Source organism: Bolinopsis microptera, chromosome 12 (assembly GCF_026151205.1).
Source record: "Bolinopsis microptera isolate Bmic1 chromosome 12, MBARI_Bmic_1.0, whole genome shotgun sequence".
NCBI lineage: Eukaryota > Metazoa > Ctenophora > Tentaculata > Lobata > Bolinopsidae > Bolinopsis > Bolinopsis microptera.
In genome coordinates, this window is record NC_087083.1 from 10,826,915 (window position 1) to 10,843,943 (window position 17,029).

General features: G+C 36.0%; 2 protein-coding genes across 2 annotated transcripts in view; both read left to right on the forward strand.

The window, feature by feature from the left end:
- Positions 1 to 17,029, forward strand: part of LOC134824334 (WD repeat and FYVE domain-containing protein 3-like) — a 73,846-nt gene that overhangs the window by 17,487 nt on the left and 39,330 nt on the right. The window contains exons 23-27 of the mRNA XM_063836209.1: positions 2,000 to 2,126; positions 5,632 to 5,713; positions 12,939 to 13,023; positions 13,969 to 14,062; positions 14,570 to 14,670. Coding sequence (XP_063692279.1) covers positions 2,000 to 2,126; positions 5,632 to 5,713; positions 12,939 to 13,023; positions 13,969 to 14,062; positions 14,570 to 14,670 — 489 coding nt within the window. The remainder of the gene's footprint in view (positions 1 to 1,999; positions 2,127 to 5,631; positions 5,714 to 12,938; positions 13,024 to 13,968; positions 14,063 to 14,569; positions 14,671 to 17,029) is intronic.
- Positions 14,104 to 17,029, forward strand: part of LOC134824336 (BMP-binding endothelial regulator protein-like) — a 68,936-nt gene continuing 66,010 nt past the window's right edge. The window contains exon 1 of the mRNA XM_063836215.1: positions 14,104 to 14,129. The gene's annotated coding sequence lies outside the window, so the exon portion shown is untranslated. The remainder of the gene's footprint in view (positions 14,130 to 17,029) is intronic.

Sequence of the window (17,029 nt, forward strand, 5' to 3'; positions counted from 1 at the left end):
TCTTTTAATGTGTTATTTCATTAACGCTAAAATTCAAAGAACTTTTAATTGGTATCAAGAATAGTGGTGGTTCTTTCAGAATCCAGGTTAATACAACTAAAAAAGCAAACAATCTCTATTTCTCGGTTATCTATTCCGAATGGGACAGTTAAACAATAAACAATGGGTTGGATAATACATATAGATAAAAACGGTTTAAGCACATTATAAATGCCACCCAAGTGGCTCATAATATTATTATAAATAAGAATAAATGTGATTACAGTTTTGATTGGCGGAGAGCAAACAACAGCTGCTTAGCAGGTGTCCAGCAAAGCATAAAATGCTCTCTTTATGGTGTCTTTATGTAATATGCAGGAACTGGAGAACCCGTTATGTCATTATAAATATAATTTGTCTCAAGGCAACGCGATTGCAAATTGTGAGGAATTAATGATGGGTTCTGTCTGGCTTGTGAAGTCGTGTTTAAATCCGAAGGTGTGCAGTATTATTGATGGTTCGTTACAGCAACTATTCTGGGGAGATATGTCTGGGGAAATATGTCATTAACCGTTTACTGTTTACTGCAGCGGTGGTAAATGAGTGAAACGTTTGATAAATTCTAACCAACAGGGACCACTGTATGACACTTTGCAACTGTTTAGTGAAAATTTACCTCAACTATTGCTCTCTCATAAAGAATTCTGATTAATAAATCATCTTTTAATAAATGACGCACCACGTACTTTTAATTATAATCTTTTGGGGCTTCAAACATTTCGATAATACTGGCGTGACGTCACGTGGTGTCACGGCTACCGGACAACTTCACCCAATTTGGACTTTTCCTTTAATGGGAAAATAATTAACAACCCAATCAGTTAATAGTTAACTTTGAAACGAAAATTTCACCCAATCATCACTAGAAATAACTTAGAAAAGCGTGCCAAAAAGGATGCGATCCAATACTCCTCAAACATCAAGCATCAAGAGGAACGAGTTCCGTGCTGAGCCAGGCTCGAGACTCTGGTACTCGTCGGAAGTGCTGATTTCAAATTTGTTATATCCTGCACCCAAGTCTAATCTTTTCCTAGCAAATAACTAAATATCAAAACATCATTGTAGTTTCTGAAAAAATGATAAACCCCCTTTAATGAAGACCCAGGAGTAAACGATAATAGCCCAGACATTGAAACTACCTAACTATCATCAGCTGAGCGATACTGTGGGACCGGATGTAAGGTACTGCAAGGTCCTGTTGTAGCTAACTAACTAAACTTTCACGTCATTACTTGAATGGATCTCTAAGTTGAATTCCAAAATAAAAGTACTACCAATTCAGCTAATTGCTTCTACCGCGGGCTCCACCGCGTTCTCTGGGCTATTGTCTAGGAATCTGTGGTATTCAATAATATGTTTGTGTTTACCTTTAAGAGTTTAAGTACGCTTGAAACATCTGATTGGATATTAAAGCTACCTTCTTAAGAATCTCTGTACTATTGGTATGGTAATGTTTACCTTTTAGTAAACATGAAGTACGTTCATTTGATTCGATATCAGAGCTATTTCCTTAGAGTCAGTGGGTAGCCTCAATACTAAAACTAAAATTTATATTTTTAGTGCAAGGAAGTATTTAAGGTTAGTAGTCTGTAGAAGGGACCTCGTTCAAAGTAATAACAAGAAATTCTTTAACTGTACTAGATCAATCAAACAGTTTAAACGTTCAGTCCTAAAATTAATATAAACCACTAAACTGATCGTGATATTATATAGTTATATTGAATTCCGAAGAAAGCTAGCCTTTCTTTATGTCTAGCCTAAATCATATACTAGTTAAATATTACAATTTATATTAAGCATATTTGTTAAACTACGAGAATTAGATTCTAGCCTAGCCATCTTGTTAAGCTATATGAATTATAAGTTATACTTAAAATACTTAAAAAACTATTTAAAACTTTACGAGTTGAAAATTCTCACTTACAGCTTAATACTGTTTCTCATGAAACCACAATTTCAGGACGAGATATTAAAAACAGTTTGTGAGTGGGTGTTACAGATGACACTGCTGCCCCACAACCTGCAACTGCTCTCTGACACCAAGTTCCTAACATCTCTGCTCACCCTCTTTTCCCACGTATTTACAGGTCAGTCTCAAATAAACTCAAACTGATATTTACTTCTGATATCCTACTGATATTTACAACTGATATCGTTACTTTACTACTGATATCCTACTGATATTTACAACTGATATCGTATATGATGTGATAACAATTTGATGCTCATGCTCTATTGATTAATTGATGGTGGGTGGGGAAGTGATTGATATTGTTTGACAGTGACTCAGTGACTGTCAGCTTTCTAAAGCAACCAATCGAAAACCAGAAACAATGTCAGATAACGAAGTTATCTTCATATGTACGATCTTCATTGAAGTAGTCAGTAAAACAAGGACATGATACTATGCGTGGGGACTACCGCGGACCCCATCATAACCCATTTCAAATTTGCCGCCTGGTTACATAGTACTGAAATACAATATAATTCAATATACATACAAATTCAAAGCAATATAATCATAGTACACACCAGCCCAGACGCTCAACATGATATAGTTAAGTCGTGAAATAATTGAAGCTTTACTCTCGATTCGCAAGTCGATGGAAACTCTACCCCATTTTGAATGCTTGAATTGATGAATGAGTATATCGTACTGATAGTACAAGATCCGTGGTATGAGAAAAATTGAGTTTATTACTCGGACGTGACGATTGGAGAAGCGCAGTTTGAGGACCATCATATTACTACGGGGTAATATAGTCCCCAGCCATCTCTAGGTCAAATTCTCTAGGTCACATACTGTCTCTCTTACATCGTTTCGGTCCTGAAGTTTTCATTGTCACGTGTCTTTCTTCGGATCGACAGAGAGAGGTGAATTTGGTGAGAAATTGCATTTTTCAATATGCTGAATCTTGAGATGAATTGCACTTTCTAATATAATGAATGATGGGATGAATTGGGGTAATAAATTGCACTTTCCAATATGTTAAATTCAGTGGTAGACACTGGGGCTGTGTTCAGATGATTACGTCTGGGACGTAATTTTATTAGGTCGGTCACAGGTTGAAGAACTGTAAAATACGTTGCTGCAGTAATATATTTCGAACACCAGACGAGGGTGCTTGTTACTATAGGTTACTATAGGTTACTATAGGTTACTATAGGTTACTATAGGTTACTATAGGTTACTATAGGTTACTATAGGTTACTATAGGTTACTATAGGTTACTATAGGTTACTATAGGTTACTATAGGTTACTAAGGATTTATGGGAATAAAGAGCGACCTAGTAGAAAACAATCATACTCAGATAGTAACTGATAAATGCCTTTAAAGCAAACCTATCCCATTTATATGTACGTCTTATAAAGTAATATGTGAGCCAAAAAATAGTCTATAAATTAGCTTATTTTAAAGAAGCATTACACTGGAACTATGCCTATATAATAGTGACTGAACATCACGAAGAACTGTTTCTTTTTTATTCAGAAATAACAATAAATGCTGCAGAGCTTACAGTAACCAAAATTAATCTCCTCAAGTGCAACTCCATTGTTGTAACTATTATTATATTATGTTGCCTTTGAGCACAAAGGGAAACACCCAATACGAGGCTTGAAATCTTCGTAAATCTTGTAAATCAATCTTGAAAAACCGTATAATATATATTATATAAAGATAAAACAAACTAATATAATATATTAGTTATATATTATATATAATATATTCACGTAGCAAGACCACAGCAGAGCCAACATATTGTATATTAAATATTATATTAATGTCCAAGTGCGTTATCAGGCAATTTACACTTTTAATTTGACGAGCATTACGAGCACCACATACGGCGCTCCTGACAAATTAATTAAATTTTAATATCTGTCTAGCCAGAGGATCTGGAGTATGAAGAAATTTATGCAATTTTGTTATCAATCTAAGAACTATTATATTATATACATAATAATCAGGAGAGAACTGAAATTCCAAGTTCACCACACATTCCTCAATTACGATTTCCCGATCATTCGAGTCAACTGTGAGGTTTACCAATTTGGTCAATGGAAAATTGCCAAATAAAATAGTTTACGATGAAATGAGAAACATTTCTCTGTCACTGCAGCTTATTGGGAGTAATAAGCTCAGTTATCAAGCCGAGAAGAACCAAAAACAACAAAACGATTCTAGATATTTTGAACTGTAAACTGTTCTTGAAGTATTGCTAGGTCTGACTATAGCTATACAGCTTAAAGTTAAAGCCCTTTTAGCTAAACTGCCCTTCCAGTTGACCGGTCCTTCAATACTGCAACTACCATGTTCCCATGTTCCCAATCTTTAAAGCTTTCAACTTTTAAAGATATAATAGGAAATTGAGACTAGTAGTCACGAATGGAGCACAAACAGGTTTGGGCATGTTTAGGCGATTTTAAATGTCTATACAAAAATGGGCGTTACCATTACCAACGTGCAGACACCGGCGAGGGCTTACTATTACTCCCTTAAAAGTATCCTTGTTTGTTGGTAAATCAGGTTTTACAATTCTAGCTGCTAATAATAAGATAATAGGAATTCAAAGGTTATCTTAAATAATACATATTACGCAGTCACCTGTCACACTTATCATGAAGTTACGTGCGCTTTTTTATAAAGCTATGAAAATGATAGATATCATACTGGTAACTGTTCTGTCTCTGATTTAGGGCCACTCCCTGTTGACCGTGGCAGTGTCCACTTTAAGTCACGTGGGTAACCACTAACCAGTGTCAGTCTCAGTGTCACGTGATCACTGATCAGTGACAGTCTCAGTGGGGCGAGTATGATGCTGGGGCGAGTATGATGCTGATATAATCATTTTATTGCAATATACATCATTATAATCAAACATGTATCAACCTTATTATAAGTTATAATTTCTGAACAGAATGAAGCGTTCTTATGGGGTATCATTTCGTAGGGGTTTTGCCACAGTACCATTGATCACAGACCAATCATACTGCTCCCTGATGGTTTATGATTCGTCTTCATGCTCTCATGCGTCAATTAATATAAAGTTATTGTGATAGAAATCAGTGGCGTAACGTTGCCTGTTGGCGCCCCCCTGCCGAAAAATGCGCCCCCCCTGTTGGCGCCCCCTCCCCTTTTAGTGCCCCTCCCTAAAATTGAACAAATTAGGTGATTTTAAAGAATACGCCAGTAAAATCTCTAAAAAAGTGTGTATCTAGAGCAAAACGCGCAGTTTTGCTAGTACTTTAGTTAAGTTTTCGAAATTGTCCCACATTCAAACGACGATTTGGCGCCCCCCTAAGACGGCGCCCCCCTGCACAGCGGGGTCAGCAGGGCCTTTCGTTACGCCACTGATAGAAATGGTCATGTTTTGAAATAATTATCGTTTCATGTTGCAATTGAGACAGTGGAAGGGATATAATGAGCACGTGTACATTTTCACGTTGAAGTACCAATAGTAGCGTACGTTCTGCTTGACCTGTTACATATTAGATTAAAAACAACTATGATCTTCAGATCCGCGCAAAGTGCCCACGTGCACGTTTACAGTCTCACTACCTGTATGTTAAAAACTTCTACTCCCTTCAGATCCTGCGCACAGCGCCCACGTGCGTGTTGTAAGCGTGTTTGAAGTTCTGGCTCGTCACAGACTCTACCCTGATCAACTGAGGTGAGTGTATAAAGTTACTGTAAGTTACTTTAAGTTACTGTAAGTTACTGTAAGTTACTGTAAGTTACTGTAAGTTATTGTAAGTTACTTTAAGTTACTGTAAGTTACTGTAAGTTACTGTAAGTTACTGTAAGTTACTGTAAGTTACTTTAAGTTACTGTAAGTTACTGTAAGTTACTGTAAGTTACTGTAAGTTACTGTAAGTTACTTTAAGTTACTGTAAGTTACTTTAAGTTACTGTTAGTATCATGAACTGAAGAGTCAAAATGGGAGGGAGATTATTTTAGCAACAAATTGTGGGTTTTTGCCTTTTTGATGAGAAAAACGATTCAATATCGAAATGGACCCCTGCAAAGCCAATGTCAACATTAAGACAAATTTTTATTGGAATTGTCGTAGAGTTTGATCAATAGCTACGATAGTGGCGTGCGTTGGAAATAGAATAAACGTATCATAAAAATATGGGGAAATAAAATGAAATATGATTTGAAAATACAATGAACCGTAAGAGAAGAAAAATATATAAGAAAATAAAGCCACGTTGTCGGACTTTCTGCAAGGTGTCTGCCTGTGATTTGATTGGATATACTCTCGAATTATAATATCATATAGCGCACTCAATTCGCTTTGTTATTTACTTATTTAGGATAGTGCTCTCTCTCTTTTTAGGCTCATAGCATACGGTTCAAATACAGTTCAAATATAATAAATATATGAATATCCATAGTAATCTTTTCACAAAAATAATCTCAATATTTATAATAACGGTATGTATAGTTTATTAACTGTACAATGTACAATACTGAAGACACTGTTACTAGTCAGTGACACAATTGAGTATCAATTCTTGATTCATTTGAATAAAGATTTTATTTCTTCAAAACATGATTTTATTGATGATATTATTATGTATGGTTTAAGGCAATCAACGATTAATGATATGATAGATAATTGATATGATGGCCAGGCCCCGGTGCATGCTGCAGCTATCGTAAATACTGCGGTTAACTGTTGTCAATATAGCAACTATTTTGATTGAATTGTGGTATCAACCTTTGCTTTGGTTAGATTACAACTTAAAACAAGCTGAGCACCATACAAGAGGTAATTTTTAGGGGCTCTTCGCGCTCAAAATGTATCCAGTACCGGGGGAGGGGGGGTCTGTACAAACATATTATGAAATAGCGCATTACCTCATTACTATTTCAAAGAAGTTGACAGACGTCAAAGGTCTCAGACGCTCGCCAATACTAGCGTTAAATGTTTAAATACAGCTAAACAGTTTGATCTCTAAATCCTTAATCCTGTTATACTGACAAATAGCTCAGTAGTAGTTGTAAATGTAACTAGTAAAATTAGTAAAAGGATAAAAAGCTTTTAACTCAGTGTACTAAACGGTTAGATCGATGTAGTACGGATTAAAGAGGACAAAGCTCCCAGCTTATTTCATAAGCTGCAATTTATTTTAATCCATCAGAAAGGAGTATTTGAAACAAAGATGGATCTTAATAAGATTATTTAATAAGTAACATGGTTTAAATGCCAGCTTACAAAAAACACCTTTCTTACTACACATTGAAAGCTTTAAGATGCTAAAACATGGCTTTAATCTTTAATCTTTAAGCAAAGGATATTCAGTTGATCTTGTAACGTGGTGAATTACATTAACCAGCCTTTTGCCGTTAAAGCAGTAAATTCATTTAAACATTTAAATACATGTCTATCAAATATGTATCCTTTATTACTGCTAACACGCATTATATGGAAATATCTGGAGTCACTTCAACTTCTTAAGACTAAATGTTTCTGGCTAGGTTCATTCACCGCCACATAATTGATCCGCCATTAATTATGTTGCTGACTTAAAGCCCTTATATGGGTATCTTATAATATTAACCAACCACTGATCACCTAAAAAGCTCTTTGCTTCAGACGACGGTTTCTCTGAGTAATGCCTATAAATAATTTTACTGAGTAATGTCTATATAAATAATGGTTATTGTGGCTGAAACGTATTTACCTTAGTAAGGATAGTACCATAAAAAGTAAAAACTTGTCAAAACAACGTCAGCTTGATATTGTAGAGTGGCACAAAATGAACGCAACGTGACCTGAAACAGTTATCAGAGCAGACAAATAGTATTTAACCTTAGCGTAGCACAGTTAAAACTTTAAAATATGCAATAAAATTCATGAAATTTTAAACTTATATTATATATACCTGTATAAACCTGTATAAAATTATATAAACCTGTATAAACGGTGCGCACTGCACCATGTCACGAGCTCACGACGAACTGTTTATCAATTTACCAATGAGCTTAAATCCTCACTAAAAAAAACCCAAATTCGGGTTTTTGTGGTGCTGGATCAGCAAAAAGATTCCACGATGTAATTTGGTGACTTTTTTGAGAAATGATACATAATATTATGAAGGAGCAGTTGCTAAAAACTGTACAAATTGAGTTTTTTCTGGCCCACTCTGTTGACTAAAATGCCTGCTGAAAATGATATAACTATGCCCTATATCTTGGTATCAACAGTTTGGATTAGCAACAAATAATTGTGTTGCTCGCCGCGTGTGTCCCATATTGTAGGACCTTGCTCGGGAGTCCGGCAATCCTGCATATTCGCTTACCAACAAAACAAAAACTATACCACATATATTATTGGGCAACATCCTATCAACAGGCTTCATATTCGCTCGCCAACAAAACAAAAACTAAACCGTGAAATATATTATTGGGCAACATCCTATCAACAGGCTTCATATTCGCTCGCCAACAAAACAAAACAAAACCAAATATATTATTGGGCAACATCATATCAACAGGCTTCATATTCGCTCGCCAACAAAACAAAAACAAAACCAAATATATTATTGGGCAACATCATATCAACAGGCTTCATATTCGCTCGCCAACAAAACAAAAACTAAACCGTGAAATATATTATTGGGCAACATCCTATCAACAGGTTTCATATTCGCTCGCCAACAAAACAAAAACTAAACCGTGAAATATATTATTGGGCAACATCCTATCAACAGGCTTCATATTCGCTCGCCAACAAAACAAAAAAAAAACCAAATATATTATTGGGCAATATCATATCAACAGTTCTAAAGTTCTAATGAATTTTTGTTTATAAGTTTATATATAACTATATAAATACCTGTTGTTCTCAACAGTACCCAATACAAAGGATACGGGTGGAACCTGGGCGTTTATTGGTGGGAATCTTCTTCATATTATTATTCTGATTTATAACACCTGATCTATAACACCAGCTGATCTAAAACACCTGCAACCGAAACTGCAAAATATTGGTTTGCAGTAGAAGTCAGTAGACGAACATGAAATAGCACATTATTGTTTCACATAACCTGCACAATGTTTTGAGAAAACTTGCGTCTTCTTCGCATTACAACTCATCTCAAGATTGATTTCACTGCATATTTATTATTCAAATACCTGAGTTACCAGATAATAATTGCTGCTAGACACTCGACACAACTCCCAAACTGAGCTTAAACTTGTGAAATGCATTTTAAAAGTTTATGCAAAGATTTTACTGTTGAAAATTAACCAACCCACCTGATCAAGATGAAGATTTCTCGATTCATTAATTACTGACTGATAGAAACACGCCACCGTCACACAAACAACAGCCAATCAGAGCCCGAGGAACACGAAACCAACCAATCAGAACACAGAATACACACCACGTGACACAAACCAACCAATCAGAAGACACCTCCTTTGTAGCTCTATCCCATCACTTCCTACTCACCACCCTGCAATCTACTACTTGATTGAGATGAGCTTATCAGCGATTTTCCCGATTCTCTCCGATCATTTCAATGCTCCTTCTAGGACCTGGCTCATCAGGTTTGCTACGAGGTGGGGGTTTGTTCCTGAGCTCATCCTATCTACTGATTGTCTCCCATCTCTCGTCGGTGATAAAACCAGATTTACGGCAGAAAAGAACACATAACTGTCCTGTTACTGATGAATTTCATGATTAATTACGAGCATGGTACTGCACTGCAGAAAACGTACGTGTTTATTACTAGACGAGTTGCTGGGTTCATCATCACTACGAGGGTGATCTCCAGATTGTTGCCTGATATCCAGATTGTGGCGTGATCTCCGGTTTAGCTCTGTGAATTTTCACTGATCTTATCTACTGATTACTTTGTAAGAGTCAAGTAAGAGTTGACTACAGCGGTGATTGTGATTAATCATGAGGGGTAGCAGCTACTCAAGTCTTCTAGAGAAATAATTAATAGAGTTACAATCTTGTGGCCAAGTGCATTTGGAGCTCAATTCTGAGGTTTGTATTATACGATCATAGGCAACACAAAGCAGGGCTAAAGTAGTGGATGTCCTTGCTGTACGGCAAGTTAAACAAGGAACTGAAACTACTAGGTTCCGTACAGACTCAACTCTGCACCCATGTCAATATGTTCATTATATGCAAGCCTCTTGATTTATATATTAAATTTGTGAACCTTTCAATTCAATTTCTATATCCGATATCTAGTAAATTCGATAAAATCTGGCAATATTTTGATCAAAGAGTCTGTAATTTTCTGTCTAGAATAAAATTGGTTAGGAACCATGCTGAGCCCTGCTGAGTGCAAAGGTCAAGTTTAGGGAGGCAACGACTTATTTTAATCATAACCACACTTTCTAATTTACATAGAAGTATGGTTTTGATTAAACAGTCTGTCAGGCATTCCTAATAAATGACAACAAATCGGGTACGAGCCATGATTAGTTTAATTAAGATGATTTAGAAGTCAAAGTAGTGGTGTTTTAAAGCAGTGGAGGGGGGGGGGGGGGGGGGGGGCTCCAGTGGAGGGTTTAGCAGTACCGTAGATCTTGTATACCTCCTAGACAAGGAAGCTATGCTGTTGTGTTAGAATGCCGTGACAGTAGTCAGGGTTAAGTGCGACGATTTCTTTAGTATTATAGATTTAATGTCAACAGGTTAGCGGGTAATGTTGCGTATCAATCCGTAATATAAAATCAAAAAGTTAGAATTACCAAAAAAATCACAAGAACAAAGTTAGAATTACCAATCAAATCACAAGAACAAAGTTAGAATTGCTAATAAAATCAAAACATTACTTTGTATTTAAAGGTGATTTGATATATTAAGTTTTTAGCAACTGCTCCTTCATAATATTTTGTATCATTTCTCAAAAAATTCACATTTTCTGTGGTACACCCTGTATTAAGGCGCAATGAAACTATCGGACCACGATGTATGGGGACTTGCCACCCCATGGCAACATTAAAATATATCGACACTGTTACATCGTTTCCTGTTATCGTTTTCCAAATATCTGACATAACAGCTTCAAATCGGCCCTCAAGACTTATCTGTTCAGTTTATCAACTCATGATTTGGAAAAACTTTATTCATGAACTCGAGACTCTGGGTTACTGAGTTATATTAATATATCGTGTATTGCTGGGAATGCTGTTAAATTAGGATAGAGTTTTTGTGGCACTTATCTCAGTTTGTTCTCTTCTAGTTGTTCTCACGCTGCAGCTGAGTAAAAGTTTTACAACTTAAAAGCAGTGTTTATAATTCAATTTATTATTATTATTCATGGTTTAGGTGTTTATAATTATATAGTTACAATATCAAAATAAGGGACAACACTTAAATATTGCTGTCTTGCTGCTCACTATGACACCAACTACTGCCTTTTAAATATACAGTATATCACAGAGGGAATATTTATTTCTCTCTGTAATATCTAACAATCTGACAGATAGGTACAAACAACATAAAGTGACTCAACTTTTAAGATTAAACGTTTTAAGTCTAGCCGAACCAAGCGAGGATTGTGTGCGGAGATGTGATGTTATATATGTCTAGCCGAACTTGTCAAACAGGTCGATCATATCACCTGAATTTAGGGATTTAGGGATCTCATAGACCTTTAAATCCGGTAGAATAACGTTTGATTGTAAAACCGAGAGGGTGATTCTAATGACCAATTTTAATCTTAAAAATATAATATAATAAAGATAGTAATAATCCCTCACAAGGGCACGGCACTCAAGAGAAATGCCACACTGTGTGGGTCAGTACTTTACGACGGAATTTTAACGTGACGTAGAACACCTGTACCCATTTGCACAAGCCTTTAATAAGTGGAGAGATTCGTCGGAATTTAAATCACTCAGAAGGCAACTGACGAAGTCAACTGGTCCCGCTAAAACTGATTACCCGCGTGTTACACCCTTTCAAATACGATATCATAGGTGACTGTCTATGTCCCGAAATTGCACCAAGAGTTCGTCGAACTATTGATTAAATTTACGATTATGGCAAATTTGATTTCGAATTAAATTTGTTCCGATGTTCAGTATATATTCATCATTCATTACCGTTAGGGCGTTAGGTGTTGGGTACTAGATTATTAATCCAGTTTCGACAGTTTAATGTCTTCATAAAAGGAATAAAAGGAAGCGTTTAGGGCAAATTTTAATTTATTATAACTTACTATAAATGTGTTCATTGCAGTAACCAACTGTCAAATAGCACTTGCTAGAATTTTGAATTTTAAGTTATAACAATAAATAGATCAATCTTCTCAATTTTATAATAATCTTTTACCTTAACTATGATGAGGTGGCATTTCATACTTAATTACAATTCAACTTCAAACTTTTAGATTATTAGTTTCAACGAAATTATAGTTTAAAATTAAGACATCCATTTTGCTGTGTGGTATAGATATTAGAGTTTATGATATGTATTGATTGAATAATTGGTAACAAATTTAACTTTTGTTTTATTAACTTTTGTTTTATTAACTTTTGTTTTATAAGTCAGATTAAACGCATCTAAATGTCTCTGACATGTTTCTATTATATAATTAAGGTTAGAAAAATTTGGTATGCGCGTGTTCAAATCAGTTTTTGGCCAATAAATAATTTTCCCAGTCTGAATTCTTGGGCTTGAAATTGTTTTTGGTTGTATGGACCTTGCAGAGTTGCCCAAGAAAATTTTCATTTCATGCATAACTGACTAGAAATGATAATGGATCACATGGTATAGTGGAACTAAACATAATCATAAATTATATAACATAAATAAAATATAAATAGCGTTATGAAACATAAACATAACTAATTTTAAAATAAAGTAAATGGTGTTCTTTAACAATGATGTTTTTTAAAAATTATGTTTTTTTTTTCAGGCTGTTTTTGAGGCTGGACAGTCCCTTGTACTGTGAGAGACCTGAAACTCCAATACCTGGGCTACAACTTGACTTGAACTTCCAGGTGAGTGGTTACTAGTAACCAATATTAACCAATAGTAACTAATAGTAACCAGTAGTAACCACTAGTGACCAATAGTAACAAAAAACCCAATTGGACTGCAAACAGGTGAGGCACGTAATGATCATTAAACATTAAGTTCAGATGAAAGCTGGACTCCATCTTTAATGATATTTTATTCTAATTTTAGCTTTTAGTCATAAAGTGGTAAACTGTTCGAAATTAATAAGAAAGCTGGTTAGATCAATCCCAAGTAAAAGGTTATAAATCGAAATGACGTGGCTTTAGGTATTTAATCCCTGGAATTTGAAAATGCGAACATTCAATCCCCTTGTTACCGTAAATGATTGGAACTATAATCCTAATACTGGGGGGTTGGTTTAGTTGACGCTGTTAAATTATCCTGTTTAATATCGTTCAAAGGTTGTAAATCGAAAATCCGCATAATTTGAAAATGCGAACCAGTGAATTAACAGGAGTAAAATCCCTCATTAACATAAATGATTTGAACTGTGTACAATTCTGGTACCGACGGGGATGGTTTAGTTGAAGCTCGCGCTGTTAAATTATTCTGTTTAATATCGTTCAAGTTTATAAATCGAAAATCCCAATAATTTGAAAATGCGAACCGAACAGCGAATTGACGCTGTCAAATTATTCTGCTAAACGGATTATACAGTATGATAATGCTAAGGTGGAGCCTGAATATCTGAATATCCTCCCAAAAAAATAAACATATTCCTCGAATGAGTGGTGATAGTAAGTTATACCTCAATCGGGCAATCAGTGACTGAGCTATAAAGGCCAACGATAGTAACATTACTTTTTCAGACTGTTCCAGGAACCGGTATGTCTCTGGAGATAGTTGAGTGGTTACTAGTAACCAATAGTAACCAATAGTAACCAATAGTAACCAATAGTAACCAATAGTAACCATTACTTTTTCAGACTGTTCCAGGAACCGGTATGTCTCTGGAGATAGTTGATATTGAAAACGGAGAACTACTGGTTACACCTACAACCAACCCTACCTCAACTATTGGTTAGTGCTGATAACAATAATGACGGTTTTAATACTTTCAACACTACTATATAACAAATAATTTGAGGCTCTTATGATATAGTTTTACGAAGATTTCAAGCCTTTCGTTGTGTGTTTCCCTTCGTGTCCAAAAGCATAATAATAATAAAAATATTATTATTATGAGCATAATAATAACAATAATTATTATGATGTCATTATTGCCTTCAGATCGTGATGTTTTAGAGCTTGTAAAAGAAGATGATTTAAATTTTTGAATGTTCTATATCATTAATACGATGTTTTCACATTGAAACGTTGAATAATTCCTTTCCCGATAAGAACCTTTTCATTGTCGCATCAAACTGGATCAATATAAATTTACCCTAGAAAACATTTCAACTATGCGACTCGTGAATAATATTCCAATCCGGATTTTACACAAGATCTGACCTGAATACTTATCATAAAATGGAAAAGAAAGTTTTTAAATTACACTAACAGTAACAGTGAATAATTTTAAACCAGGAGATGAAATAGAGAGCGACTCACGAGATGGAACACAGAGTGAGATTCAGAATACAGAGGAGATTAGCGGAGAGACAAGTCCCACCACTCCTATAGCTGAGGTAAGACGCTAATTCACCGCGATTTTTCGCTGGAAGGTTTGGCTGACTGATTATTTGGGCTTGACGGTATTTTTAATAGTCAATAACTAAACCATAGTGGATAATAACCGCTAGCAAATATCGTCGTGGTTTTTCATGTCACGTGATATGTCCTTAAAAGGGCATCATGTCACGTGATATGTCCTTATAAGGGCATAATGTCACGTTATATTATGCGTTTGTAGAGAGGATCTGGGGATTGTGACTGCATACACCCTGAGTAATGCATCCGCTAACTTAAAGGTTGGTATTCTGAGGAAACTTGGGAAATATTAAAGCCGAAGGCTTGAAATAGGAAATAAGAAAATTGAAACCCAATCAATGTCTTTTACTCCCAAGACGAAGGTGGCACCATGGGCTCCCCCTCATCGTAGAACTAGCAGAAATAAGACATTTTAAACCCAATCAGGTTGGAGAACTTGATCCCACGTTGAACATTTATCAAATGATACCAAAACGTTTACCTATAAAACCTTCTAGTCACTTGCTCAAAGAGCGACAGTATTGATTATAAGCCTAACTACTTACTCGACAAGTTATCAAATTCTTGTCAAATTTGAAATTTGACAGAGCAGTAGTTCGAATACTATAATATTTTATAAGCAATTCCGTCTGTAACATATTATATCAAACTACATGTCTGTAGATAAATAAATAGTAAGGAAGTACTGCTCAATTTAACAGATGTGATATTACAATTCAAGGGGAATCGTTCAAGAGGGTGAAAGGCGCGAGGGCGGAAGTCGCGAGGGCGGAGGACTCAAGGGCGGAAGTTTCCTAAGTCATAATCTCACAGTGGTAGTGATTTGTGCAGTACCTACTTAAATAAGCAGATAATGTGGGGTGTTTCGGAATTAGCGCTCGAAAATACATCGCTTCAAGTTGGCTGGAACTCAAGTTGGCTGGAACTCTGTCGGGAGCCCTTCTAGAACAATCTATAAGTTCCCATGTGGCAAAAACTAAAAATTGGTTGTTTTAAGTGAAGATACAGAGAAGACTCACTATAAATCACTCATATTGACTGAGAGATCAAGGATATCAATTTTATCGATTAAGATGTCAAAGATACTTCTAAAAAGATGAGTTTCATGATTTTAATGTATCGAGCAGATAATCCCCGTAACAATCTTTACTTCTTAGTATTATTATAAACTTTATAAACTACACGCCTGACACCTCGTCCAACAGCAGAGTATACAATAAAAGGAGCTATAATTACACAGGATGACCCATGCGCCCGCAGTAATCCATCTATTAATTAAGAAATAACATATTGTTAGGTAATACATTCCAGGCTTGTACGCACTACGCCGCCGCCGGTCAATTTGACCACGCCGCCGGTACCACCCCCGGCGTACGACGGCGTGGCGTGAATCATGTAAAATCGAATTTTTCCGTATGACCATCTGAAAGTTTCACTCAAAATTCAATTTCAGATTGAAAAATAAGATAAATAAATAAATCAAATTAAAATCAAATTTTTGCACAGCTCAAATTTACTCAAATTGTCATAAAAAAAAAGCACGATAATAGACCAAATGTGTTTCTTTTAGGGTTGATCTCACGCCGGCGTACGCCGCCGCCGCCGGCAGGTTTCGGGCTGCCGCCGACTGGTTTAGCCACGGCGGACAAGCCTGATACATTCCAAATATTATGTTATCAAAGGTGTTCATAATCTAAAGGAGTTGGCTCAGTCTGGGATATTTGTCGCTGCTTGAATACTTAACTTACCCAAGATAGCGAGTCTGATTGTGGTATCAATTGATATCATTCTTTTGGATTGGTTGCCTAGTGAACATAAGTCGGGCCCTGACCAGCGACCAGTGACTACTGACCACGTTACCAATAAAACACGACAACAAGAAACGTAAAACCAAATTTCCACAGAAGTGGCAAAGAACCCAGGTTAAATACCCTGCACACTAGAGAGGGAGGGACTGATAGTGGCCTCGTATTTAGCGCGTGCTTTAACCACCCGGGAGATCCGGGAGCTCCGACTAAAACCACTTAACAGAGAATAACCAGGGGTAGAACTAGCTCGTATATAATAAAAGCAACTATATAGTAGTGATTATAGTAGTATATATATTATATAATATACCAGTTTAACGACCAAATACCAATTCACCTGGAAAGGTGTCGGAACAGTCGGAGCAGTGAGGTGGTAGTATTCTTGAGGGATTAATGGGGTCCTTATCCTCCATGCAATCAGGGTGGTGGAGAGCAACCAGTGGAGGATCCGACACCTTTATGATTACATTCTATAAATAGCATCTTTAATAAAATTACACCTGCGGTTTGTCACGGGTTTCTCCAAGGA